At 41.2% G+C, this 27,126-nt stretch overlaps 1 protein-coding gene across 10 annotated transcripts in view; it reads left to right on the top strand.

The window, feature by feature from the left end:
• LOC140457050 (spectrin beta chain, non-erythrocytic 1-like) overlaps positions 1 to 27,126 on the top strand; it is a 300,358-nt gene that overhangs the window by 257,353 nt on the left and 15,879 nt on the right. For all 10 annotated transcript variants that reach the window (XM_072550997.1, XM_072550996.1, XM_072551001.1 and 7 more), the window contains 13 exons: positions 980 to 1,070; positions 5,074 to 5,220; positions 7,316 to 7,579; positions 8,268 to 8,492; positions 10,277 to 10,366; positions 13,482 to 13,760; positions 14,325 to 14,455; positions 14,945 to 15,149; positions 17,706 to 18,080; positions 21,497 to 21,741; positions 23,299 to 23,437; positions 23,804 to 23,888; positions 25,216 to 25,412. In XM_072550997.1, coding sequence (XP_072407098.1) covers positions 980 to 1,070; positions 5,074 to 5,220; positions 7,316 to 7,579; positions 8,268 to 8,492; positions 10,277 to 10,366; positions 13,482 to 13,760; positions 14,325 to 14,455; positions 14,945 to 15,149; positions 17,706 to 18,080; positions 21,497 to 21,741; positions 23,299 to 23,437; positions 23,804 to 23,888; positions 25,216 to 25,412 — 2,473 coding nt within the window. The remainder of the gene's footprint in view (positions 1 to 979; positions 1,071 to 5,073; positions 5,221 to 7,315; positions 7,580 to 8,267; positions 8,493 to 10,276; positions 10,367 to 13,481; positions 13,761 to 14,324; positions 14,456 to 14,944; positions 15,150 to 17,705; positions 18,081 to 21,496; positions 21,742 to 23,298; positions 23,438 to 23,803; positions 23,889 to 25,215; positions 25,413 to 27,126) is intronic.

Here is a 27,126-nt window from a genome sequence, read left to right as displayed (position 1 = left end):
AAAGAACTTGTTAAGTTCTCCTGCGATTTCCTTATCTCCCATCACTAGGCTTCCAGCATCAGTTTGAAGTGGCCCAATGTCTACTTTTGTTTGTCATTTGTTTCTTATGTATTGAAAGAAACTTTTACTATCATTTCTAATATCACTGGCTAGCCTACCTTCATGTTTGATCCTCTCCTTTCTTATTACTCTCTTTGTTATCCTCTGATTTAAATACTCACTGCTGCTCCCACTCAAATGACCGTTGGTGTCGAAGGGTGAGTATTTATACTCACTGCTTTCCTTCCCAGCTGCCCCTCTGGTAAACGTCACTTCCCCTGCTGCTCCCGCTCTTTCTGTGAAGAGAGAGGAAAAAAAACACCGCTGCCCGCTACAGCTAAGTAATTTTAAAACAAACTGTCTTACCTAAGCTGTAGTCTTCCGGGTTCGTTTTTACTCAGCTGCTGCTCCCACTCAAAATCCACATCATTTATATAAATGACGAAAAGCAGTGGACCCAGCACCGATCCTTGTGGCACACCACTGGTCACAGGCCTCCAGTCTGAAAAGCAACCCTCCACCACCATTTTCTACCTTCAAGCCAGTTCTGTATCTAAATGGCTAGTTCTCCCTGTATTCCAAGAGATCTAACCTTGCTAACCAGTCTCCCATGAGGAACCTTGTCAAAAGCCTTACTGAAGTCCATACAGATCACGTTGACTGCTCTGCCCTCATCAATCCTCTTTGTTACTTCTTCAAAAAACAGAATCAAGTTCATGAGACATGATTTCCCATGCACTAGTTGAAGAGTTAGATGGTTGCACTACCTACTTCACTAAGTAGAATTTTTTTTATATCAGTTTGAATAGAAATTTTCTGCTTTTGATTACCCTTCTTTAGTAATTCTAAGGCTTGAAAACCATGACTCCCATATGTCTGCTGATACCAGTACCATTGTATATTCCAGTTTAAATTTCACTTCAAATGTTCCAATTTTCAGACACAGAAGGAACCGTAAAGCTGCCAGCGACCTTGCCAGCCGACTCAAGGATAACTTGGAGCTGCAGAAATTCCTTCAAGATTGCCAGGAGGTAATTTTAATTTCATTTGGTCGGAGTATACAGGCCTTGGTACTGACCACATAAAGCACTATGGATTCCATGATGGGAATGCTTTAAAGTGAACAGGAAATTTCCAATGGTCTACATGTTCTGAATCTGTATGGTAACATGGGTGATTGTGCAGGTAATTTTTGAAAGGAAGTTGGATGTATACTTGAAAAGGGGAACTTTGCAGGGCTGAGCAGGAGGAGAGCCAGCACAGAGATGTTCTGATAAATGATCACTTCCTCTCCTGTGAGAATCTAGACTGAGATTAACCAGGTCAACAGGGTTAGAAGCATTTAACAGAAACTTATACTGTGGAGTAACCCAACATAGGTAGGACTGTGTTCTCAATTTTCAGGGGCATCTTTCAAACCTAAATAGTCCTCAGAGAGAAAATCATTGATAGTTCAACCCCCGCCCACCCCCAAACTCGGTATAGTAGCTGTGCTTCACAGTTGAACCTAAAATTGTACACAAGCTTAAAAAAAAAGCCTGTTTTGTTGACCAGACTGATCACAGATCTTCTCTGTACACTTGACAAGATTTGCTCTTGTGCATCTCCTAGTGGCCCTTTATAGAAGAGTTTTCACAGATTCCTGGGAATAGGTCAACAAAGCAAAATCAAAAGAATCCCCAAAGGAAACATTTATAAATATTTAAAAAGTGCTTCTGGTTATAGTCTTGCATAAAAGTCATTCTCTAAAAATACCACACTACAGATACATACACATTAAAGAATGAATCAAATTATGTTGGCTTGAAGTCATTTGTACTGAAGATAAAAGGCCTTGAGTCTGGCATAGAACAGATGCAGAATGGTGCCTGCAGAGTGCAGTGCAAGTGCCATCCAATTAAAGTGACAGTCTGAGATGGAAAGGTTTAATGGAAGAAAGTGTAGCCAGCATTAGAGTTGTGGGGTCAAAGTCTGTGATTTCAGGATAAGTGTATGGAGGCATATAAAAATGTCATGCATACTGTGACCACTTGAATTGTGAAAATCAACCAAAATAGTTAAATTATGCATTGTGCCCAAAGTGTTCAGCTAAATAATACTAGAGTATTGTGCAGGACTATAGTTTGGTCACAGGTAGAATAGGTTGAGGTAATAGAGTCATAGAGATGTACAGCATAGAAACAGACCCTTCATCAAACTCACCTATGCGGACCAGATATCCTAAATTGATTTAGTCACATTTGCCAGCATTTGGCCCATATCCCACTAAACCCTTTCTGTTCATATACTCAATCAGATACTCTTTAAATGTTGTAATTGCGCCAGCCTCCACCACTTCCTCTGGCAGTTCATTCTATACACCCTCTGCATGAAAAAATTGCCCTTAGGCCCCTCTTAAATCTTTCCACTTTCATCTTAAACCTATATCCTCTAGTTTTGGACTGCTATCCTGGGGAAAAGACCTTGACTATTCACTCTATTCATGCACTCATGATTTTATAACCCTCGAGAAAGTCACCCCTCAGCCTCCAATGCTCCAGGGAAAATAGTCTCAACCTGTTCTTATAACTCAAATCCTCCAATCCTGGCAACATCCTTGTAAATCTTTTCTGCACCCTTTCAAGTTTTACAAAATGTTTCCTATAGCACTGAGACAAGAATTGAATGCAGTATTCCAAAGGTGACCTAACCAATACCCTGTACAGCTGCAACATGACCTCCCAACTCCTATACTGAAGTGATCAAAAGCATTGCAAAAGAAGTGTATTGACACTGTGAACAAATTAATCCACCTGATTAACTAAAGTGTATCAGCTACAGATAAAGGAAAAATGCGATTTGTAGCACTGACCCAGAGTTAATTTGCAAAATAGTCCAAACTCATTTTATCCCGCTTTCCAGAATTCAAAGCATGCTGCCATTTGTTGATTAAATTAATCCAGCTTCCTGGTCCCTGCCATGCTCCCTGATCAGGATGGCTTGCTGTCGTCTGCTCAAAATATAGCTGACTGTGTAATTGAAATGACAAAGAACAGCGGTGGGAGGGATATGAAGATGCATATAGCAGTTTCAAAAATAAATCCTTTGCTCCAGAAATACGTTTACGCAGTTGTTTAAAAGACATAATTGCAAGTCCACACTCACTTCTTTCCATCCATCTTCATCTAAACCCATCAATGTATCATCTGTCCTTTTGAATACTCAGCTCAATGGTTGTTTTTATTGGATAATAGATTTCATGAGATATAGAGCATTGAGAAAAACTGAATTAAGATCAACCATGATCTAAACCATAGAACAGTACAGCTTAGTACAGACCCATTGGGCCTCGATGTTGTGCGACCTTTTATCCTACTCTAAGATCAAACTAAGCTGCATACCATTCATTTTACTATCGTCCATATGCCTATCCAAGAGTCGCTTAAATATCCCTAATGTATCTGACTCTACTACTGCTGCTGGCAGTGCATTCCATGTATCCACCACTCTTTGTGTAAAGAATTACCTCTGACATCTCCCCGAAAGCTTCCTTCAACCACCTTAAAATTATGGCCCTTTGTGATAGCCATTTCCGCCCTGGGAAAAAAATCTCTGACTAACCATTCTATCTATGGGCGGCACGGTGGCACAGTGATTAGCACTGCTGCCTCACAGCGCCAGAGACCTGGATTCAATTCCCGCCTCAGGCGACTCTCTGTGTGGAGTTTGCACATTCTCCCCGTGTCTGCGTGGGTTTCCTCCGGGTGCTCTGGTTTCCTCCCACAATCCAAAAATGTGCAGGTTAGGTGAATTGACCATGCTAAATTGCCCGTAGTGTTAGGTGAAGGGGTAAATGTAGGAGTATGGGTCTGGGTGGTATACGCTTTGGCGGGTCGGTGTGGACTTGTTGGGCCGAAGGGCTTGTTTCCACACTATAAGAAATGTAATGTAACCTAATCTAATCTTATGTAATGTAATCTATGTGTCTCATCATCTTGTACACCTCTATTACGTCACCTCTCATAGTTCTTCACGCCATTGAGAAAAGCCGTAGCTCCCTCAAACTTTCTTCAGAAGACATGCCCTCCAGTTCAGGCAGCATCGTGGTAAATTTCCTCTGCACACTCTCTAAAGCTTCCACATCCTTCCTGTAATGAGGTGACCAGAACTGAACACAGTATTCCAAGTGTGGTCTAACCAGGGCTTTATAGAGCTGCAGCATAACATCGTAGCCCTTAATCTCAGTACCCCTGCTAATGAAAGCCAACACACTATATGCCTTCTTAACAACCCCATCAACTTGGGTGGCAACTTTGAGAGATCTATGGACATGGACCCCACAATTCCTCTGTTCCTCCACACAGCTAAGAATCCTGCCTTTAACCCTGTAATCTGCATTCAGATTCGACCTTCCAAAATGAATCATTTCAAACTTTTCCAGGTTGCGCTCCAGCTGCCACTTTTTAGCCCAGCTCTGTATCCTGTCAATGTCCCTTGCAACCAACAACAGCCCTCCACACTATCCACAACTCCATCATCGGCAAACTTAATATCCCACCCTTCCATTTTCTCATCCAAGTCATTCTTAAAAGTCACAAAGAGCAGAGGTCCCAGAACAGATTCCTGCCAAACACCTGTGGTCACCATGCTCCAGGCTGAATTCTTTCTATCTACTACCACCCTCTGTTTTCTAAGGGCCAGCCAATTCTGTATCCAGACAGCCAACCTTCCCTATATCCCATGCCTCTTTACTTTCTGAATGAGCTACCACAGGGAACCTTATGAAACATAGACTCCTAAAATCCATATACATATCTTCCACTGCTCTACTCATATCAGTGTGTTTTGTCACATCCTCAAAGAATTCAGTAAGGCTTGTGAGGCATGACTTGCCCGTCACAAAGCCATGCTGACTATCTGTAGTCAAACTATGCTTTTCCAAAATCATAAATCCTGTCTCTCAGAATTCTGTCCAATAATCAATGGTAGAAAAAGAGGCACAAGGAGCTGAATGACCTGTTTTTGTAATTGCCTTTTTTTGTCTGTTTTGCCCAGCTCACACTCTGGATCAATGAAAAGATGTTGACGGCCCAAGATATGTCATACGATGAGGCTCGAAATCTTCACACTAAGTGGCAGAAGCACCAAGCCTTCATGGCAGAACTTGCTTCCAATAAGGACTGGTTGGACAAGATAGACAGGGTAATCATATCTGAGTGCAACTAGCATTGTATGAATATGCCGCATTTATATTCCCTAAATACATTTTAAAATATACTGCATTTCACTGGAACAAGAAGTTGGTGCAACAGATTTCATAGTTAGAAGCCTGTAATCAGGTATCGGCACCAATTCCGTTTGTAGGTACACTGAGATCATTATCGTGCACCAGGTGAACACTTCCTTCCTGGCTGTCTGGCTACTGGCCTCTCTCTGCTTCAATACTACTTGCCAACTTGTTTCCTTCCTCACAGGGTGTGGTAAACAGTTGTGATTGTGGGGGAGCCATTAAGAGCCACTTGTGGAATGGCCAGGGAATTAGTGAGCATGGTGGCTAAATTTTGAGAGTAGGGCAGGAAGCAAATTGAAATCCCAGGATGTGGAAAATCCCAGGATGCGCTTGCTAAAATTTATTTTCATTGTTCAGTACTGGGGATGGTGGTATTTGATGTAATGATGTGGAGGTGCTGGTGTTGGGTTGGGCAAAGTCAGAAGTCACACAACACCAGGTTATAGTCCAAAGAGTTTATTTGAAATTGCAAGCTTTCGGGGAGCACTACTTCTTCATCAGGTAAAGTCACTTCATCTGACAAAGGAGCAGTGCTCCGAAAGCTTGCGATTTCCAATAAAACTGTTGGACTATAACCTGATGTCTTGTGATATTTGATGTACAAAGCTATCTGTGGTGGCACTAACTGTGCGAACCCTGCAATCATGGTGGTGGCAAATGCATCCTTAAAACAAAAGGTAGAGAAGAAGATGATTCCTTCAGAAACAATAATCACTCTTATCTCCTGAGGCAGGAACTGATGTCTGCTGGATTATTGAGATGATATATACTATGGAGTTACAGAAAGAGATAAAAATAACAGACATTAAAAGAATGTGTTCATTTCCTTAATACTGCTGACCTGTTTTTAGGGGTGGGGTGGTAAGATGGGCATGATGATGGTACCAACTTAGATCATCAAATGAATACAAACGTCAACTCTAATGTCAGCTAGATCCAGTGAATGTGAACCTAAGGATTCAATAAAGTGATTCTTGCTGGCCACATGATGTAGAAAATTCCTGGGAGCCATTTGGATATTAATAGAAGGACTGGGACTCTTTAAATTGTTTGGGAGGAAAATGCATTTTCTTCAATTTTTAGCAGACTTGAATTTGTATTATTGTAAGCTTTGTGTTTGAATGAGTAGTATTTCTTTTGTTTTTGAATCTCCAATTTGTCAAAATTTCCCCCTCCCATTCCTGAAGATTCTGATTCTTGTCAAGGCACACTTACAGTTTGCCTGGGGCAAAGTCCTGTGTAATTGTGTGAAACTCTTTGTAGTGCGTGGCAAGTGGCATTAACGTCGAGCTGGATCTCATCCACAGCCTTAATGTAGTTCCAGCAGAAGACACGATTGCATTCTCAAGAGTGAGAACTCTGGATGTTTTCACTTTGCTCGTGTTTTTTTAAAATTCTTTCATGGGGTGGATTTTTAATGACAAGGCCAGTATTTGTTGCCCATCCCAAATTACTTTCAAGAAGGTCAGTGCCTTTTTTTTAGTCATTCACAGGATGATGGGATGTTACAACATGTCTAAGCAGTTGACTTGGAATCTTGTGGCACACAGGTAGTATCCCTGTCTCTGAGCCAGGGCTCTGAGTTCACTTGCCTGCGGGTATCTAAACTACAAGTCAATCATAGGGTGGCAATATGGCTCCGTGGTTAGAAGTGCTGCCTCACAGTATCAGTTCAATTCCACCCTCTGGCGACTGTGTAGAGTTTCCACATTCTCCCCATCTCTGCATGGGTTTCCTCTTGGTACTTCAGTCTAAATATGTGTATGTTAGGCAGATTGGCCGTGCTAAATTGCTCATAATGTCCAGGCATGTACAGGCTGAGTGAATTAGCTGTGGAAAATGCAGGGTTACAGGGATGGGGTAGAGGGTGGGTCTGGGTGGGATGCTGTTTGGAGGGTCAGTGTGGACATGATAGGCCAAATCCCCCAGATAGTAGTTAATATATGATTCTGTAATTAAAAACAACTAACAGACATTCTTTATTAATTAATCTACCTTGTTGTGCAGGATGGGAAGCAGTTGATATCTGAGAAGCCAGATACTGAACCCATTGTGGAGGAGAAACTCAAATACCTGCACAGGCTCTGGGATGATCTGGAATCCACCACCAAGACTAAGGCACAGTGTCTTTTTGATGCGAACCGCACTGAGTTATTCACACAGAGCTGTGCAGACCTGGACACCTGGCTTAATAATCTGGATTCTCAACTGCAGTCTGATGATCACGGCAAAGATCTGACAAGTGTCAGCATCCTTCTGAAAAAGCAGCAGGTATGGGTACTGCACAATGCAGACTAAACATGGAAACAGTTCATTCAGTTTTTCAGCAGTCCATTTGCTCTTCACGTTATGCATATCCCTCATTCCCTTCATTCACCAAAATTGTTGTCATCCCTGCCTCACCTGCGAACACTGAACATGAATTCTACAGCTACAGAGCTGTGAAACATTCCTCCTGCTCACTTTGTGAATCTCAAGCTAAAACTTGTATTTGTCACTGGAGGAAGGCATTTGAAGAAGTTAAATCTGACTGCTTCATTGAGCTGAATAGTAAAATGTCAAAAGTGATCAGATGTTCCTTGATGATGGACATTGCAAAATATTTAATAATTTTTTAAGAAGTTATGTTATAGTTTGAAAGGACAATGCTTAACTAACTCTTTGAACGTTTAGCAACTTGCTAGCACTGAGCTAAGACATGTAGCCATTTTGATTAATTAATTCTGTCCATGAACAATTTGACAAGAACATTAGTTACAAATAATCACCGGACTTTCTCTGAGTATAACCCCACCATTTCCATCCTAAACCAGCTATCCAGAAACTTATTTATTGGCTTCAGAATTATACTCAATTATTCCGGCTTAACATATCCGGAGCTACGGAAAAAATATTGTTGTGCTTTGTTTCTTGATCCTGAATTGTTAATTTGGTGCCCCATTCCCCTTGTGTCTTGAAGATGCTGGAGAATCAGATGAAAGTCCGACAGAAGGAGGTCGAAGAGTTGAAGCTTCAAGCACAGGCACTTGGACAAGAGGATACTAACATTGTAGAGGTAGATTCCAAACGAAAGAGGGTAGAGGAACGATTCCAGGAGCTACTAAAACCTATTGAAGAAAGAAGGAGGAATCTCATGGCATCCAAAGAGGGCCATCAATTCAACAGGGATTTGGAGGATGAAGTTGTAAGTTCCCTTCTTAATATTTATCTTTAGCAGGCAATTTCTACTTGTACGTTCTTCTCACTACATGTCCGAAAGAATTAGGCAGATTTCTTGATGTTTCTGTGCTTCCAGTAGTGTACAGACAAAAACTGAATGGTCATGACCCTGTTTAATTTTCCATTATTAATTTACAACTAGTGGGCTTCTGTTGCCATGAGAAGGGGTAGAATGGCTCCCCTCTTCTTCCACTCCTTGTTTGACCTTTGAGTATAGGATTTAGGATGTTGAGGTTATGCAGGGCATTGGTGAGGCCTCTTTTGGAGTACAGCATCCAGTTCTGGTCTCCCTGTTTTGGGAAGGGTATTATTAAGCTAGAAAGAGTTCAGAATAGAATTACTAGGATGTTGCTGGGAATGGAGGGTTTGCATTATAAGGACAGGCTGGATTGGCTGGGACTTCCTTCACTGGAGTGTAGGTGGTTGAGGTGTAATCTTATAGAGGTTTATGAAATAATGAGGGCTATAGATAAGGTGAATGACAGGTGTATTTTCCCTCAAATGGGGGATTTCACGACTAGGGGACATGTTTTTAAGCTGAGAGAAGAAAGCTTTTAAAAAGACGGGCAATTTTTTTTACACAGAGAGTGGTTCGTGTATGAAATGAACGTCCAGAGGAAGTGGTGGATGTGGGTACAGCTATAATGTTTAAAAGACATTTGGATCAGTACATGAATAAGAAATATTTGGAGGGAAATGGGCCATTGGTGGATGATTTCTCTTTTGTCTTCTGGAGTCAGAACTTATTGGATTCTGCTCATGGTGGGTAGGTTGTCAATTAACAGGCAGTGTTCAAGCTTCAAGGATTGAGAGAAAGAAAGGCAGCGCCCACTTAGAATCTTCCTTCTTCTGTATTTCTTCTGATTCTGCTCTCCTATCCTAGAGGGAAACAGTTACCTAAAACACAAAAGAGGTGTAGTTAGCTAATCACATGATTCCTTCTCATCAACTGATCAGTTAACCAAACCAGGGCATAAATTGATCAATAATTTAGACGTCATGGCTAGAGGATTATCGATTTAGCCAAGGTCACTTGTACAAAACGATTATGTCTAATACTGGCTTGTTCCACAAACAGGTGCAGGTGCTGTCTGAATGTTTTGTGAGTGGGTCGGGAGCTAAGTCCTTCACATTCCTCTGTGCTGATTGTCTCTGATGGGTTGTGCTAGACACCATGACTCAGTATTTTAGGGTACAACCATACAAATGTTCAGCCATTTTAAAAGTTTTTTTATGAACTGCTACTATTCAGTCTTTCAAAACTCAACTCATGGTTTCATCCCAATGAATAATTTAAGTCTTTTTAGGTACAAACTACGAGTTTTGTTACAGACCTTTTTGGATTATTACTTCTCCCTGCTCAATAATTCCCCTCTCCATTGCACCCAGGTAATCCAAAACATACACGAGAATTGGGTATTCAAATACCACAGTCAAGGTTTAAGCCCATTATGGTCTTACTCAAAGGCCTAAAGCAAGCTGTTGAGATCACTAAACCAAGGGATTGATCCTAGAACCTTCTTGGTTACAAGTGAAGCATCTATATATGGACACAATGGGAGAGATTGATTTGTTTCACTACTAATGTTACTGCAACAGCCCTTTAGATAAAAGCATGGAAAATGAGACATTTTCTGTTTTTTAAAAGATTTAGAATCTTGTCAGTTCAAAGAAAAGTTAACCCAACATTTATTGTTCTGATTTAGTTTCTCTATCTCTCTCTTCCTCTCTCTCTATCTCTATCTCTAGCTGTGGATAAATGAACGGATGCCACTGGCAACCTCAACAGATCATGGCAACAACCTGCCAACTGTGCAGCTACTCATTAAAAAGAACCAGGTAAGATGAGAACTAGATATGGGCCATCTAATTGTACATATGTTTTGATAAGGTGCTAAAAGAGTCCTAAACAGCTGCTTCTATTCATGTGTTTTGGACTAATAGAGTGTCAAATAGTAGCTGTAGTGTGTCTTGTTTTGGAACCGTTTGACCAGCTGTTAGATAGAAACCCTATTGTACTATCTTTGCTCAGTGAAGCATTAGGATTACAATTATTCTCATCTTGCTAATAGTCAGAATTAAATGTCTAAGCTATTCTACTTTTCAGTTGCATCAGCCAGTCAGAATGTTAGATCTTGTTCACTAGGACAGAGCAAGTGTGATTTACATCAAATAATAATGAGAGACTGATATCAAGAGTATTGCAAGGTACAGATTCAGTTATTCACTCTTCTTCTTTGGGAAACGTAGAACAGTCCAGAATAGTACAGGCTCTTTGTCCCTTGATGTCGTGCCGACCTTTTATCCTACTCTAAGATCAAACTAACCGATATACTCTTCATTTTACTATCATCCGTGTGCGTCACCTTAAAATTATGACCCCTCATGATAGCCATTTTCATCCCGGGAAAAAAATCTCTGACTGTCCACTCTATCTATGCTTCTCATCATCTTGTACACTTCTCGGCGTTCTTTGCCCTGCTTCCTCTGTTGTCCTGTTCGCTTCCCCTCCCCCCAGTCGAAGCAAAACACTCAGAGACACTGTTGTTTTACCTCCTTCATCTTTATTCCAGGCCCTGGTAGGAGTGAGAATGATCGCCCATGTGCACAGGGACATGAGTTCTCAGTTTCTCTGGAAGAGCAGTTTTTCACTGAGCTATATAGTCATTTTACAGGGAGGAGCATCCAGCTAAGGCAACATGCATATTGATTAGATGATGGTTACAATCAGTGAGTGTCAATTGTAAAGTCATCTGCTGTTAACAATTAATAACTAGCTTCACATAATGAATACTTTTCACCTTATTAAGTGATGTTACATACTGAATGCTACCTCATATTGTTAAATGGCTGTACTTAATTAATGCTTTTCCACCTTGTTAACCCATTACCCTTGCCTTCAGTACCACATTGTTAACTGTAGATGCTTATCTGATCTGAGTCATGCTCAGCTGAATCTCTTATTTCACAAAACTCAGAATGTAACTCTTTCCTGCCTGCTTATACCCTATACACATTCTCAGCTCAACCTTTCTTTATAAGACATGCCCTCCAGTCCAGGCAGCATCCTGGTAAATCTCCTTTGCACCCTCTCTAAAGCTTCCACATTCTTCCTATGAGGCGAGCAGAACTGAACACAATATTTCAAGTGTAGTCTAACCAGAGCTTTATAGAGCTGCAGCATAACCTCGCGGCTCTTAAATTCAATGCCCCTGCTAATGAAAGCCAACACAGCATATGCCTTCTTAACAACCCTATCAACTTGGGTGGCAATTTTGAGGGATCTATGGACATAGACTCCTAGATCCCTCTGTCCCTCCACACCGCCAAGAGTCCTGCCTTTAACCTTGTAATCTACATTCAAATTCAACCTCCAAAATGAATCACTTTGTACTTTTCCAGGTTGAACTTCATCGCCACTTATTTGCACAGCTCTGCATCCTGTCAATCTCCTGTTGCAATCTATCACAGTCCTCCACACTATGCATTACTCCACCAATCTTCGTGTCATTGGCAAATTTACTAACCTATCCTTCACTTCTTCATCGAAGTCATTTATAAAAATCACAAGGAGCAGTGGTCCCAGAACAGATCCCTGTGGAACACCACTGATCACTGAGCTCCAGGCTGAATACTTTCCATCTGCTACCCCTCTCTGACTTCTATGGGCCAGCCAATTCTATATCCACACAGCCAAATTTCCCTGTATCCAAGGCCTCCTTACTTTCTGAATGAGCCTACCATGGGGAACCTTATCAGACGCCTTGCTAAAATCAAAATACACCATATCCAGTGCTCTACCCTCATCAATGTGTTTTGTCACATCCTCAAAGAATTCAATAAGGCTTGTGAGGCATGACTTGTCCCTCACAAAGCCATGCTGACTATCTCTAATCAAACTATGCTTTTCAAAATAATCATAAATCCCACCACCGACATTAGACTGGCAGGTCTGTAATTCCCAGGATTATCCCTATTCCCTTTCTTGAACAAGGGAATAATATTTGCCACCCTCCAATCATCTGGTACTACTCCAGTGGACAGTGAGGACATAAAGATCATCGCCAAACTTCTGCGTGTCTGCTGATAGTGTAGTAGCTATTAAGCATCTACCATTTCAACTCCTATGATAGGTACATGGGTAAATGTAGGAATTGTAGAAAAGCAATAATGTGTTGAACAACTTTCTAGCTCAGGTATTCTGTTATCTGCCTTAATTGTCCACTCTCTACCATGGTGTAGTGTTTACAGAAGACACAGCAGCAAGTCACCATGGAATCTTTTGACAACATCTCCAAAACTTGAAACTTCCAATATTTTGAAGGAAAAGGGCAGTAGTTGCATGAATCAAATCCAGGTTCCCCTGTAAATTACATCCTCATTTGAGACATCGATTGGCATTCCTTCATTGTAGCTGGATCATGCTCCTGGAACTCCTTATCTCTGCAGTACCTTCCCCACATGAAATGGCAGCTTTCAGATTTTAAAACAAAAAGCCATCGATGAATGTCATCTTGCTAGTGACTCCCCTGTTCCGCAATGAATACAAAAGAAAACAAAAAATGTCTTATTGCTTATTGTCAGATTTGGTCCTTCTCTTGGTTAGATGTGAAAAGTAATAAGGATCATAACTTGAATATATCTGACCATCATTTCTGTGGATAATAAGCAGGAAGAAAATCAAACTCTTATTTAAACTCTGAACAACAATGTGACAAGTTTTGCATTAGAACTAGCAAGAGTTAACAACATCAAGGTCGAAAACTGAGCTACTATGATATTTTCAGTACGCTGTGGCTGCTACTCAGTTGGTAAGAATGAAGTTAGTCATTCAGAATATTGTTTTAACATAGTGATGTGGTATCTATCCATGAATATATATGGTTAAGATAATTATGAGATAAAGACTCAATTAAGCAAAGTATTTTTTAAAACATTCAACTTTGATCCTTAGACCCTACAGAAGGAGATTCAGGGTCACCAGCCTCGAATTGATGATATTGCAGACCGTGGGGAGACAATGGCCAAAGCAGGGCGCATAGATTCTGAGGTGCTGCGAGCCCGCCTGGGAGACCTACAGGAGGTGTGGAAGGCATTAATCGAGGAGACAGACAAACGCAGTGCCCGCCTGGAGGAGTCACAGAATGCTCAGCAGTTCTATTTTGATGCAGCTGAAGCTGAGGCATGGATGGGGGAGCAGGAACTTCATATGATGTCGGAAGAGAGGGCCAAGGTACTAAATAAGTATCATATTGGTTAAGAGATGGAGGAAAATATAGGCAGAGCAATTTGCAATAAAAAAGAACCATGTCTGAATTTTCTTTTTATAAGTAAAGTTTCTAACCTCCATGGAAACCAGCAAAATCAGTTTCCCTTCTCTGCTTCTCCATTATGTCGCCCACAGGTAGTGTTCTGAAATGGGTCTGTTTAAAGGAGCTGAGGTCTTAACTTTAGACCAGCGTGAAAATACACTGGTGATAGCAAATTTGAATGGCTTTCCCTGCTAACAACTAAATTGAAAATCTTGTGTCTAAATATGGGTTGGATAGTGGGTGTTAGGTTTGGAGTGGATAGTGGTGATGGTGTCTGAAAGTCCCCCTGAAAATATTAGATTATTTAATCAACCCCAGCAGTTAAGTTATGGTATATTCTAAATGTTTATATTAGTTTTGCAATCTCCTTTCTGTTTCAGCTTTCATAGAAAATAGCATATCGTGCACTCAGTTTTCAGTTTTACAATGGTGTTGGATTTGTGAACTGTTTAACTCTCTTTCACTATGTTGTTATGTCTGAAAAGGATGAACAGAGTGCAATGGCAATGGTAAAGAAGCACCAGGTGGTGGAGCAATCACTGGAGGATTATGCGCAGACAATTCACCAACTCTCCAACCTGAGCAGGAACCTAGTAACCGGCACTCATCCTGAGAGGTCAGTGTCAACATTATGGAATAGGCACTCTCTAAGGTGTTTCCAGTTAGGTGCATGGTGTACACTAGAAGTCCTGCTACAAATGGTCAAAAGCTCTCAGCATGCTGTTGAATATTAGCTTGTATCTTTTTCCCTCTCTATGACGGGAGGGTGATAGTGGTGGTGTTGCCTTCAGGATGGAGTCCTAGAGGCTTATGTAACCTTTGATCTGCAGGGACAGAGCACAGGCTCTTCACTGGTATTGTTAGGAGTCTATGTTGGGACCCCTAACAACTCTCACAATTGGGGTAAAAAAACAACTGAGATGAGAGGCTCCAGAGTGCCCCTAAACTGGCTTCTTTCAAATAGTAAAGTTAGGTTTTGTGTTATCTAGCTGGAGTCCTTGGGAACTCTAAACCTAGCTCAGCCATTATTCTTTCTCCTCTGTCCTTGAAATTCCTGAAACACAACTATAGTCCTTTCTCTAATTTTTTTTTGTGGTATGTACAGCGACCGGATTACTCTACGACAGTCGCAGGTGGATAAGTTGTACGCTGGATTGAAAGACCTGGCAGAGGAGAGACGGGAAAAGCTACAGGAGGGTTTACGGCTCTGCCAACTCAAACGGGAGGTAGATGACCTCGAGCAGTGGATTGCAGAACGGGAGATTGTGGCTGGTTCCCATGAGCTAGGCCAGGATTATGAACATGTCACTGTGAGTAATAGGGTGCCTTTATTTTTCCCCTCTTACTAATATTGAAGGACATTTTTCCTGTGACCCCTTCCCTTGCTGTTGTGGTTTAGCTTAAAATAGTGGTTAGGATTGACTTGAGATAACTTACGTTTTACAAAGTTTCCTCTTGACACTTATTTTACAAGATTGCAGAATCACAGCAGCATAGTCTGATGCTTTTCCAACTTCTCCTCGACATGTTGCTCCTAAATTTCAAAACGCATCCATTCTTCGAAGTACTTCATACAGATATCAGTGGTCCACATGGTGTAATGTGCAATCATAAAAGGCATCTCTGTTATGCCCAGTTGTCCTCATCTCACATCTACTGTGCTGGAAATGCCTGTTGGATTATGGAAAGAGTCAGAAACCTGACTGATTTTTATTCCTCTTCTAAATGTCAGAAGCAGTAAGATATTTGTGATCCTTTCACTACTTTTCTAGCTTAGGAAAACCTCAAATCTTCTGGCTTGTGCATTCTCAGTGGACAAAGTGGAATCCTTTCATTGAGTTTCTGTGCAACGTTCATAAGTACGTAAATGGATGAACATCACAAGACCATATGACATAGGCGTGGAAATAAGGCCATTCGACCTATTGAGTCCACTCCGCCATTCAATCGTGGCTGATGGGTATTTCAACTCCATTTACGCGCACTCACCCCGTAGCCTTTAATTCCTTAAAAACCTCAGCTAACATAGCAGAGAAATCTTGTTCACATGTAGAGTTATTTATTTACTGATATCGGCAGCTAGTATATCCATATGTGGGATGTTGACCGAGAGATAATAATAATTGGGCTTTATACTAATTTGCTAGGGAGAGAACTCAGTTGAAGGGAAATTTAATACATCAAAAAGAAACTAGCTTCAGGGTAGTGAGGAGGTGAGCAATAATGAACATGTGACAGTAAGGGATAGAACACATATGCAGCAGAAATTAGAACCTAAGTAAATAATGATGGTAAAATGTCAACACTTAAGACTCTTAATTTGAAAACACACAACATTTGTAGCAAGATAAATGGATTGACATAACAAAAATAAATTCATATCACTTTGAAGATATTACAGAGATTTGGTTACAGGGTGATCAAGACTGGGAACTCAATATTCAAGAGAATTCAAGGTTTCAGAAGAATAGGCTAAACGGAACAAAATGCTGGGTAATGTTGGCAAAAAAGGAACATACAGGTGACCATTAAGTAGAAACTCAATTTGATTCACCATGTAAATACAGTGGCTGTAAGAGCAGGTCAGAGCCTAGGAATGCTGTGGTGAGTAACTCACCTCCTGCCTCCCAAAGCCTGTTCACCACCTACAAAGCCCACGCCAGGAGTGTGATGGAATACTCACCATTCACCTGGATGAATGTACTCAAGAAGCTTAACACCATCCAGATCAAAGATGCACACTTCATTAGCACCATATAAGCATCAACTCCCAATACCACCGATGCTCAGTCGCATCAGTGTATGTTATCGACAAGATGCACTGCAGAAATTAATCAAAACTCCTTAGCCAGCACAACCATTTCCATCTAGAAAGACAAGGACAGCAAATACAAGGGAATGCTACCTCTTGCAAGTTCCTCTCCTGGCCATTCACCATTCTGACTTGGAAATATATCAACCATTCCTTCAGTGTTGCTGGGTCACAACTCTGGATCTCCCTTCAAATGGCATTGTAGGTCTACCTGCAGCACATGGACTGCAGCAGTTCAAGAAGGTAGTTACCGCCACCTTATCACAAGTAACTAGGGACGAACAATAAACACTGGCCAGCCAGAATGCCCACGTCCCATGAAGGAAGATCAGCTTGGTGCTGAGAAGTGATAAAGGTGCAACAGATTGTGATGTGAAATCAATTTAGATGGAAATAAGGAATAGCAAGGGAAGTGACTTATCTGTGGGCCTCTATAGAGTTGCCTCACTTAGGACTGAGAAAAAGTGGAGTTATTGAAGGGGGGCACTATAATTGACATGGGTAATTTTAATCTTTTTATTGAATGAACAATCAGATGGGCATGGAAGACGAATTTATAGAGTTGAGGGATAGTTTGTTAGAGCTGTACCTTTTAGAACCTATTTGGGAACAAGCTATTTTAGATCTAGTTATAGGCCATGGAATAGAATAATGAGAGATCTTGTAATTAAGGATCCTCTAGGGGCTAGCAATCACAATGTGGTAAAATTTTAAATTCAGTTTGAGGAAGACTAACTCTGGTCTCAAACCAGTGACCTCAAGCTGAATCAGGACAATTGTAGAGGTGGCCAAAAAAAAGTTGCCTAAAACTGGTGGGAAGATAAATTCAGACAAATGTCAGAGCAGTAGGGAATTAGTGAAAATTATGAGGCACCTCGACTGATAAGGCAGTCAAGGAAAGTATCCAACCAAAAATTAAGGCATTAAAAATAGGAAAATCTGTTGGTAGGTTAGAAGATTGGGATTGTTTTTTAAGAAATCTAGCAACAGTCATGATCCTGTTCATTGGCTTCCTCTTGCTCCTATTTCTTATGTTCTGCCATTCTTCATACAGATGTTGCGAGATAAATTTCGTGAGTTTGCTCGGGATACCAGTAACATTGGACAAGAGCGTGTGGACTCTGTGAATCGCATGGCTGATGAGCAGATTGACTTGGGTCACTCTGAGAATGCCACCATTGCTGAGTGGAAGGATGGATTGAACGAGGCCTGGGCTGACCTGCTGGAGCTCATTGACACCCGGACGCAGATGTTGGCTGCTTCATACGAGCTGCATAGCTTCTACCATGATGCTAGGGAGACGCTTGACCGCATTCAAGAGAAAGAAAAACAGCTGCCTGAGGAAGTTGGTCGTGACTTAAAGACAGTAGAGAGAATGCATCGGATGCACACTACATATGAACATGACATACAGGCGCTAAGCACACAGGTAAGTGCAGAAAATGCTTGCTCTTTTCATGACTTTGTTGTTTTTTGCCTCTCCTTCCTTCCTGTCTTGCCTGCTTTATTCTCACTTTTGTTCTTCTTTATCGTTCCTTTTTTCAGTATAACAATGTTTTTTTCTTTTCAAGTACAAGCTATCTCTCTGTCAGTTTGCTGCTTTTAAAAAGTTCTACTTTCACAGATTTTACAAGGGTGAAGAAGAAAAGGATTATGTAATTATGATGGCATATTGAAGGATGTCTTAAAGGAGGTTGCTGTCTTAAGCAACTTCTCTTGTGACCTTTATTCCTTCATTGCAAACTGTTTTTATTCATTGAGTCATACAGCATGGACACTTTGGTTCAACCAGTCCATGCCAACGATAATCCCAAATTAAATGAATCCCATCTGCCTGTGCTTAGCCCATATCCCTCGAACATTTCTTATTTGTGTACTTACCTAAATGTCTGTTAAATGTTGTAACTGTACCTGCAGCCACCACCTCCTCTGGAAGTTCATTGCACACATGAACCACACTGGGGAAAAAAAAGTTTTGGATATGAAATAGGAAGTATAGTTAGTAAGTTTGTAGATAACACCAAAATTGGAGGTGTAGTCAATAGCGAAGGTTACTTCAGAGTACAACAAGACCTTGATCAGTTGCGCCAAGGGGCTGAGGAGTGGCAGATGGAGCTTAATTTAGATAAATGTGAGGTGCTGTATTTTGGAAAGGCAAATCAAAGCAGGACTTATTCACTTAATGGGAAGGTCCTAGAGATGGTTGCTGAACAAAGAGTGCAGGTGCTTAGTTCCTTGAAAGTGGAGTTGCAGATAGGATAGTGAAGAAGGTATTTGGTATGCTTTCCTTTATTGGACAGAGCACTGAGTATAGAAATTGAAAGGTCATGTTGCGGCTGTGCAGGACAATTTTGGAATATTGTATGCAATTCTGGTTTCCTTCCTATTGGAAAGATGTTGTGAAACCTGAAAGGGTTCAGAAAAGATTTATGAGGATGTTGCCAAGGTTGGAGTATTTGAGCTACAGGGAGAGGCTAAGTAGGCTGGGACTATTTTTCCTGGAGTGTCGGAGGCTGAGGGGACCTTACAGAGGTTTATAAAATCATGAGGGACATGGATAGGGTAAATAGCCAAGGTCTTTTCGCTGGGGTGGGGGGAGTCCAAAACTAGAGGGCATAGTTTTAGGGTGAGAGGGGAAAGCTTTAAAAGGGACCTAAGGGGCAACTTTTTCACACAGTGAATGGCACATGTATGGAATGAGCTGCCAGAGGAAGTGGTGGAGGCTGGTACAATGACAACATTTAAAAGGCATCTGGATGGCATATGAAGATGAAGGATTTGTAGAGATATGGGCGAAGTGCTGGTAAGTGGAACTAGATTAGGTTAGGGTATCTGCTCAGCATGAACGAGTTGGACCGAAGGATCTCTTTCTGTGCTGTACATCTCTGTGACTTTATGACTCCTTGTCCTTCTTAAATCTTTCTCCTTCTACCTTCAAGGTATGTGCCATAGTCTTGAAATCTCCTACTCTACAGGTAAAAGCACCTGCCTTTCACCTTTCTATAGCATTCATGTTTTTATAAACCTCTGTACGGTCACCCATCAACCTCCTACATTCACTGAAAAATATTCCGGCCTATCCAGCCTCTCCTTATAACTCAAACCCTCCATTTGTAGCAACATCCTGGTAAATCTTTTCTGAACCTTGTACAGCTTAATAATATCCTTCCTTTAACAGGATGACCAAACTGGACACAGTACTCCAGAAGAGGCCTCACCAACACCTCGTACAATCTCAACATAATGTTCTAACTCCCATACTCAAAGCTCTGAGCAATGAAGACAAGAGTACTAAACACCTTCTTTAACCATCCTACTTATAAATGAGATGCAATCTTCAAAGAATTATGTACCTGAAAATTTAGGTCTCTCTATTCTATAACACTACCCAAGACCCTACTTTTAATTGTACAAGTTCAGCCCTTGTTTGTTTTACCAAAATGTAATACCACACATTAATCCAAATTAAACTCCATCTGCCACTTTTCAGCCCAATTGATCAAGATTTCTTGTAATATTAGACAAACTTCTTTACTATCCACTATATCTCCAATTTTGGTGTCACCCTGAAACTTGCTAAGTATGCCTTCTCCATATTCTCATCTAAATCACTTATATAAATAATAAATAAAAGTGGACCCAGCACCAATCCTGTGGAACACTGCTAGTCACAGGCCTCCAGTTGAAAAACAGCCCTCTGTCATCACTGTGTCCTCTGCTGTTAAGCTAATTCTGTATCCAGTTGGCAAGTTCACCCTGAATCCCATGTGATCTAGTGACCTAACTTTACTGATTAGTCTACTGCTCTGCCTTCATCAATATTCTTGGTTACTTACTCAAAAAACTCAATCAAGTTTGTGAGACACGATTTCCCTTGCTGAAAACCATGCTGACTATCCATAATCATTCCTTGTCTCTCCAAATGCAAATAAACCTTATTTTTCAGAATCGCTTCCAACAACTTACCCACCACCAAAGTCAGACTTACACGTCTATAGTTCCCAGGCTTCTTACATCCCTTTTTAAACAAAGGCACAATATTAGCCACTCTCTTCAGTCACCCGGCACTTTATCCATGGTTATAGATGATACAAATATTTCTGTAAGAGGCCGTGCAGTTTCCTTCCCAACTTCCCACAACATTCTGGGATACACTAGATGAGGAGATTTTCCACCTTTTATATTTTCTAAGATCTCTAGCACTTCCTCTTCTGTAATCTGATCTGTTTTCAAAACATCGATTTTTAAAAAAATATTCTTTCATGGGATGTGGGCATCACTAGAAAGCATAGTATTTGTTGCCAATCCCTAATTGTCCTTAAACTAAGTAAATTACTGTACCACTTCAGAGGACATTTAAGAGTCAGCCACATTGCTGTGGATCTGAAGTCACATATAGGCCATACTCTGTAAGGTTTGCAAATTTCATTGCCTAAAGGACATGTAGATGGGTGTCTGTGGTAATTGATGCTACTTGTCATGGTGATTAGCTTTAAGGTTTTATTAATTATTAATTGAGTTTGTATTTCCCCAGCAGCTGTGGTGGGATTTCAACCAAAGGCCCCCGGTTTTAGTCTGAGACTCTGGATCACTAGATAGTGACATAACAGTAATAGTTCTGAGGAAGTGTCACTCAACCCGAAATATTAACTCTGATTTCTCTCCACAGATGCTACCAGATCTGTTGAGTTTTTCCAGCAATTTCTGTTTTTGTTTCTGATTTACAGTATCTGCCATTCTTTTGGTTTTTACATTACCATGACACTTCTGTCTTTGCCCCCATTGAAGCTAATAGCCAAGTTGTTGCTGTAGTTTTCTCTGTAACTAGTTTCTTTGTATAAACAGGTGAAGCAGGTCCAAGATGATGCTGCCAGGCTGCGGTCGGCCTATGCTGGCGAGAAGGCTGAGGACATACAGCGACATGAGGATACTGTTGTGGAGGCATGGAATACCCTCCTTAATGCCAGCAAAGGACGCAAACAACTTCTATCAGACACAGTTGAAAAATTCCGCTTCTTTAATCTTGTACGGGCCCTGATGCTGTGGATGGATGACGTCAACAGACAAATGGATACCCAGGAGAAACCAAGGTGGTCTTACTAACAGCTGTATTCAAGGGAAGGGTGCATAGCTTAAGTTTCTTTTGGAAAATCAGGCTGTGAGCTCCCAACGTGAGAGAAGGGATTTATTTGGTGAGATTAGAATCAGGCTTTTCAGCCCATGTGCCGTTGCCTACGTTTTGCGATGACCTCGCAGTAACCCATCTGATCAGCATGAAAAATGCGTTGCTGGAAAAATGTAGCAGGTCAGGCAGCATCAAAGGAGCAGGAGAATTGACGTTTCGGGCATAAGCCTGAAACGTCGATTCTCCTGCTCCTTTAATGCTGCCTGACCTGTTGTGTTTTTCCAGCAACACATTTTTCAGCTCTGACCTCCAGCATCTGCAGTCCTCACTTTCTCCCATCTGATTAGCATATCCATCTATTCCTGTCTTCCTCGTATTTTTGTCGAGCTTCCCCTTCCAGGCATCTGTGCTGTTCACCTCAGTCTCTCCATGTAGTAATAGTTCTTCATTAAGTTTAATTTTGTACATGAATTTGGTCACCTTGGTTTAACTCAAGTGGTTGCAGTGTAGTCTATTTTAAGACTACACTGTTGTGCTTTGAGCCCCAGCCCAGAAAAATACCTCATGGTGTCAACAGACACACTCAATATGATACTCAGAAAGTGCTGCCTTTCTTCAATGATCATTAAAATGAAAGCCCTGCCCAGCTACGCTGGTGGAAGCGAAAGATATCTTGGCAATATTTGAATAACGATGAGCTGAGATATCAAAACACTGTTTTTCACTCACCAAGGACTGTTTTTTTGCATTACATTAACCCGGAAGGTGCTGCAGTCAGCCATTAGTTGGTTGTGACACAATAGGGCTAAAACAGCTATGGAGATAATTCCATTTGCTATCCTGTGAGAAAATGAATCACTAAAAAAGAAGAAAGCCAGGCATCATGGTGACTCAGTGGTTAGCATTGCAACCTCACACTGCCAGGTACCCAGGTTCTATTCCACCTTCATTTGACTGTCTTGTCTAGAGTTTGTGGCATTCTCCCCTTGCCTGTGTGGGTTTCTTCTGGGCGCTCCGGTTTCCTCCCATAGTCCAAAGATGTACAGATTAGGTGGATTGGCGATGCTCAATTGTCCATAGTGTTCAGGATTGTGCAGTTTAGGTGGATTGGCCATGGTAAAAAATTACAAGGATAGGGTAAGGGGTTGAATCTCGGTAGTACAGTCTTCAGACAGTTGGAGTGGATTAGATGGGTCGAATCGCCTGCTTCCACGCTGTTGGGAAAGCCAGTTTTTTTGTGCAGGTGAAGGTCTGTTGAGCCCTTGAAAGGGAAAGGCAATCGACAGTCTGCAAGATATAAGTTGCAGCAAGAAAGTTACAGTTAAGGAATGGGGATGGGATGAATGTCATCATGGAAGTTACCATGGTTTGAAGATAGACCAAAACCAGGGAGTACCTCCCCTCCTGCTGGCAAGGTCAGTAGGAATCACCACCTCTGTTTTAGGGATAACACTTTCGGTGGTTAAAATGATGGCTCAATGCCTATTTTGTCTAACTGAATCTTTAACCTGTTCGGTTGCAGGGACGTTTCTTCAGCAGATCTGACCATCAAGAATCATCAGGGGATCAAGTCCGAAATTGATGCCCGGGATGACAGCTTTACTGCAAGCATTGAAATGGGCAATGCCCTCCTGGCCAAGAACCACTATGCTTCAGACGAGGTACTGTTTTCCAAGGTTGTGAGGTTGGGGTGTTTATTTCTTTGATTTTTGTTGTCATCATTATTCCACTTGTGTAGTAACAATGGAAACAAATGATAACAGTTATACATATGACAGAATTACTCAAATCCTGGAGGCTGTACTGATATGTCTGATAATAGACATGTCTGTTAGTCATGCCTGAATTAATGCACACATCATGAACGCAAACTTTAAAATAATCTTTGCTTCCCTCAAGCAAGAAGCCATTTCTTTTCTACTGCAGTGTGAAAACTAAAGGTCATAGAGAAAGAAATTAATTTAATGCAAATGACCATTGTGAGTTCAAGACAACGTTGTTCAGGGTTCTTTTTCCTGTTCTGTTAGATTGCAGAGAAGTTGGCCCAGCTCCAGGAAAGGAGGAGAGAAATTAATAATAAATGGAAGGAAAAGGAAGACTGGTTGCAGTTGGGTGAGAATACTGAACTATGTACTTGAAGTCGTCAGTAGGAAATATCTGCCACAGATTGACACACACATATCTTGTCACATAGTCTGTACACTATTGTGTTTATAAGAACGATTATTCTGCAGTGCAAAAATGCCTGTAATCTTGAACTAAACCCAGAAACTGTGCATGAAACTGTCCTGTTACCTTTGGGGAGAGAGCAGGATGTCAACAACACTAATCCAGAATGAGATGTGAAAGTCTTCCCTGTTTCCAGGCTATAAGACCCCTGAGAGAAATAAGTTAGTATAGCCTCAGCTTAGTTCCAGTTGACGACATAAAACTGTTCCCAGTTTTTTTTTCAATTTCATATATTTCCGTAGAATATAAGGCAAGAAACACAAAGTTCAGCCCATTGGACTGTGCTGATGATTGTGCATCACTCTGGCTTTCACCAACTGACTTCATTGAACCCTTTCACCCAGGGACACTGTGCTGTTGCTTGGACTTTGAAGCAACAGTTTTCAGTTTTAAAATCAATTGACACGACAAAGACAAGGGTCATTTGGCCCATTATGTCTGTACCAACTCTGGCTGAACGTTGGAATGAGTTGTGTTTGTTCTATCTTTGCCACAGCCTTGAAATGTTTATTCCCTTCATGCATTTATCCACTTTACTTTTTAAGACTACCAATGAATCTACTACAATCACAATTTTCAGCACACTCCAAATCATCACAAATTGCCATGTCTTTTTTTTAACGTTTTCTCGTGTTGCCTCTGGTTCATTTGCTAATTATCTTCAGACGTGATTCGTTTTGCACTTTAAGTAAATGCAGTACTTTTCCCAAGTGTACCTCCAAACAGGGACTGCAATTACCTAGTGGTATTATCACTGGATAATTATTCAGATTTGAATGATAGAGGGTGGAATTTGAACTCAAGAGAAATAAAATCTGGAACAATGAATCTAACATTGACGACAAAACTATTGTTGATTGTTGGAAAAACCCATCTGGTTTACTAATGTCCTTTAGAGAAGGAAACTGCCATCTTTATCTGGTCAGGTCTACATGTGACTCCAGACCCACAGCAATGTGGTTGACTGTTAAAACTGCCCTTTGGGCAACTATTGATTGGTAATAAATGCTGATCTGCCCTCATCCCATAGATGAATTTTAAAAAACATATATTTGGGTAAATCACATATTCACTGACCAATTGAAGCAAATCTTATTATATTTTATTCAGCCTATTGACGATTGTACTGAATGAGTTGGAGCTGGTAAAACTGTCTTTTCTCTCTCAATGTTTAATGCCTCCTCCTTCCCTATCCACACCCAATCCCCAGTAATGGAGGTTCTCCAGTTTGGTCGGGATGCAACAGTTGCTGAGGCCTGGCTGGCAACTCAGGAGCCATACGTCAGAGCAGCCGACATAGGAAGTAACGTAGATGATGCTGAGAACCTGATCAAGCGTCACGAAGAATTTGAGAAGTCAGCTGCTGCGTGGGAAGAGCGTTTCCTGGCCCTGGAGAAACTGACAACAGTGAGTGTCCCACTATTTCCTTCTTATTTTCTCCCCAGCGTCTACCTCACTTTTATCTCAACCTACCAGCACATCCTTCTATTCCTTTCTCTCTATTCTTCCCCTCAAACATATCTGTACTAGTGGTAGCAAGTACCATATTCTTTCCATATCATGCGGAAATAATTTCTCCTGAAGTCCTTTGTTGGATTTATTAGTGACTATCTTGGATTATGGTCCCTAGTTGTGGTCTCCCCTAGAAGGAGTAATATTTTCTGCTACATCTACCCTGAAGTGCCCAGTAATGACAGCAGACTATTTAACTGTGTACACCATCCTATCCATGTTTAAAATCTACATGTGTGTGCACGTCAAAGCAGATAGTTACGAGATGTCAGTCAGAATAGGGAACACTGTGTTGATTTAGTCCCTTTTAAGACCATAGATTTTCAGCCTTTTGTGGATAGTTCTTGCCTTGTCAGAAGTTTTGGCCAAGTAGTATTATCGCTGGAACGTTAATCCAGGGACCCGGTCATGTTCTCGGGACCAGGATTCGAATTCTGCCGTGGCAGATGGTGTAATTTGAATTTATTTTAAAAAAAGACTGGGACTGATTGTCTAATGATGACCACAAAACCATTGCCGATGGTCAGGAAAAGCCCATCTGGCCCACTATGTCATTTAGGGAAGGAAACTGCTATCCTTACCTGGTCTGGCCTACATGTGACTCCAGATCCACAGAAATGTGGTCGACTCTCAACTGCCCTCTGGACAGTTAGGGATGGGCAATAAATGCTGGCCTAGCCAGTGACACCCTCACCTTGTGAACAAATTTTTAAAAGAACATTTTTTGCCTTGTCAGGGGTCAGCTACCTTGTCTTAAAGGGGTCAACTCCAGGACCCAGTCTCTCTGCTCCTCAGTAATTGTAAAGAAAACTGTGCTTTTCCTATATTTGATTCTGCCACCATAACACATAGTTATATGAAGTAGTGATTTATTTTATTTCATGTTTCTTAATCAATGGAAAATAGCTGGACAAGTATATTTTTGTGAAGAAGTGGTGCCCTTTTCATAGAATTATAGAAAGTGTACAGCACACACAAAGTCCACTTGGGCCCATTGTGTTTGCCGAGAAACAAGCCACCCAGCCTAATCCCACTTTGCACCATTTGGACCGTACCTTTGCAGATTACAACACAAGGTGCGTCACGAGGCACTACTTAAATGAGTCACATACCTCTGCCTTTGTTATTCTTCCCAACAGTGAATTCCAAACTCACACCTCGCTCTGGGTGAGAAACAAATTCTTCATCTCTCCTTACTTTTCTATCAGTTATTTTAAATCTGTGACCCCTAGTCAATGACCTCTATGCAAAGATAAACAGACCCTTTCCATCCACTTTATTCAGGCCCCTCACAATTTTGTGCATCTCAATTAAATGCCCCTTCAGTCAGTTCTGTTCCAAGGAAAACAACCTCAGTCTATCCAATCTTGCTTCATAACTGCATTTTTCCAATCCTAACAACATGATCAAAAATCTCCTTTGTGCCCTGTCTGGGGCAATTGCATCCTTTCTGTCATGGAGTAACGAGAATTGCACACAGTACACACGTTGTGACCTAACTCATGATTCATTCACTTCCAGCATAGCCTCCATGCTTTTGCATTTTACCTTGACTAATAAAGGCAAAGATTCCATATGACTTCATAACTTTATCAACCTGTCCTGGTAC

Source organism: Chiloscyllium punctatum, chromosome 31 (assembly GCF_047496795.1).
Source record: "Chiloscyllium punctatum isolate Juve2018m chromosome 31, sChiPun1.3, whole genome shotgun sequence".
NCBI classification, from domain to species: domain Eukaryota; kingdom Metazoa; phylum Chordata; class Chondrichthyes; order Orectolobiformes; family Hemiscylliidae; genus Chiloscyllium; species Chiloscyllium punctatum.
The sequence above is the reverse complement of the archived record's forward strand: the minus strand, read 5'-3'. Positions and strand labels throughout refer to the sequence as shown.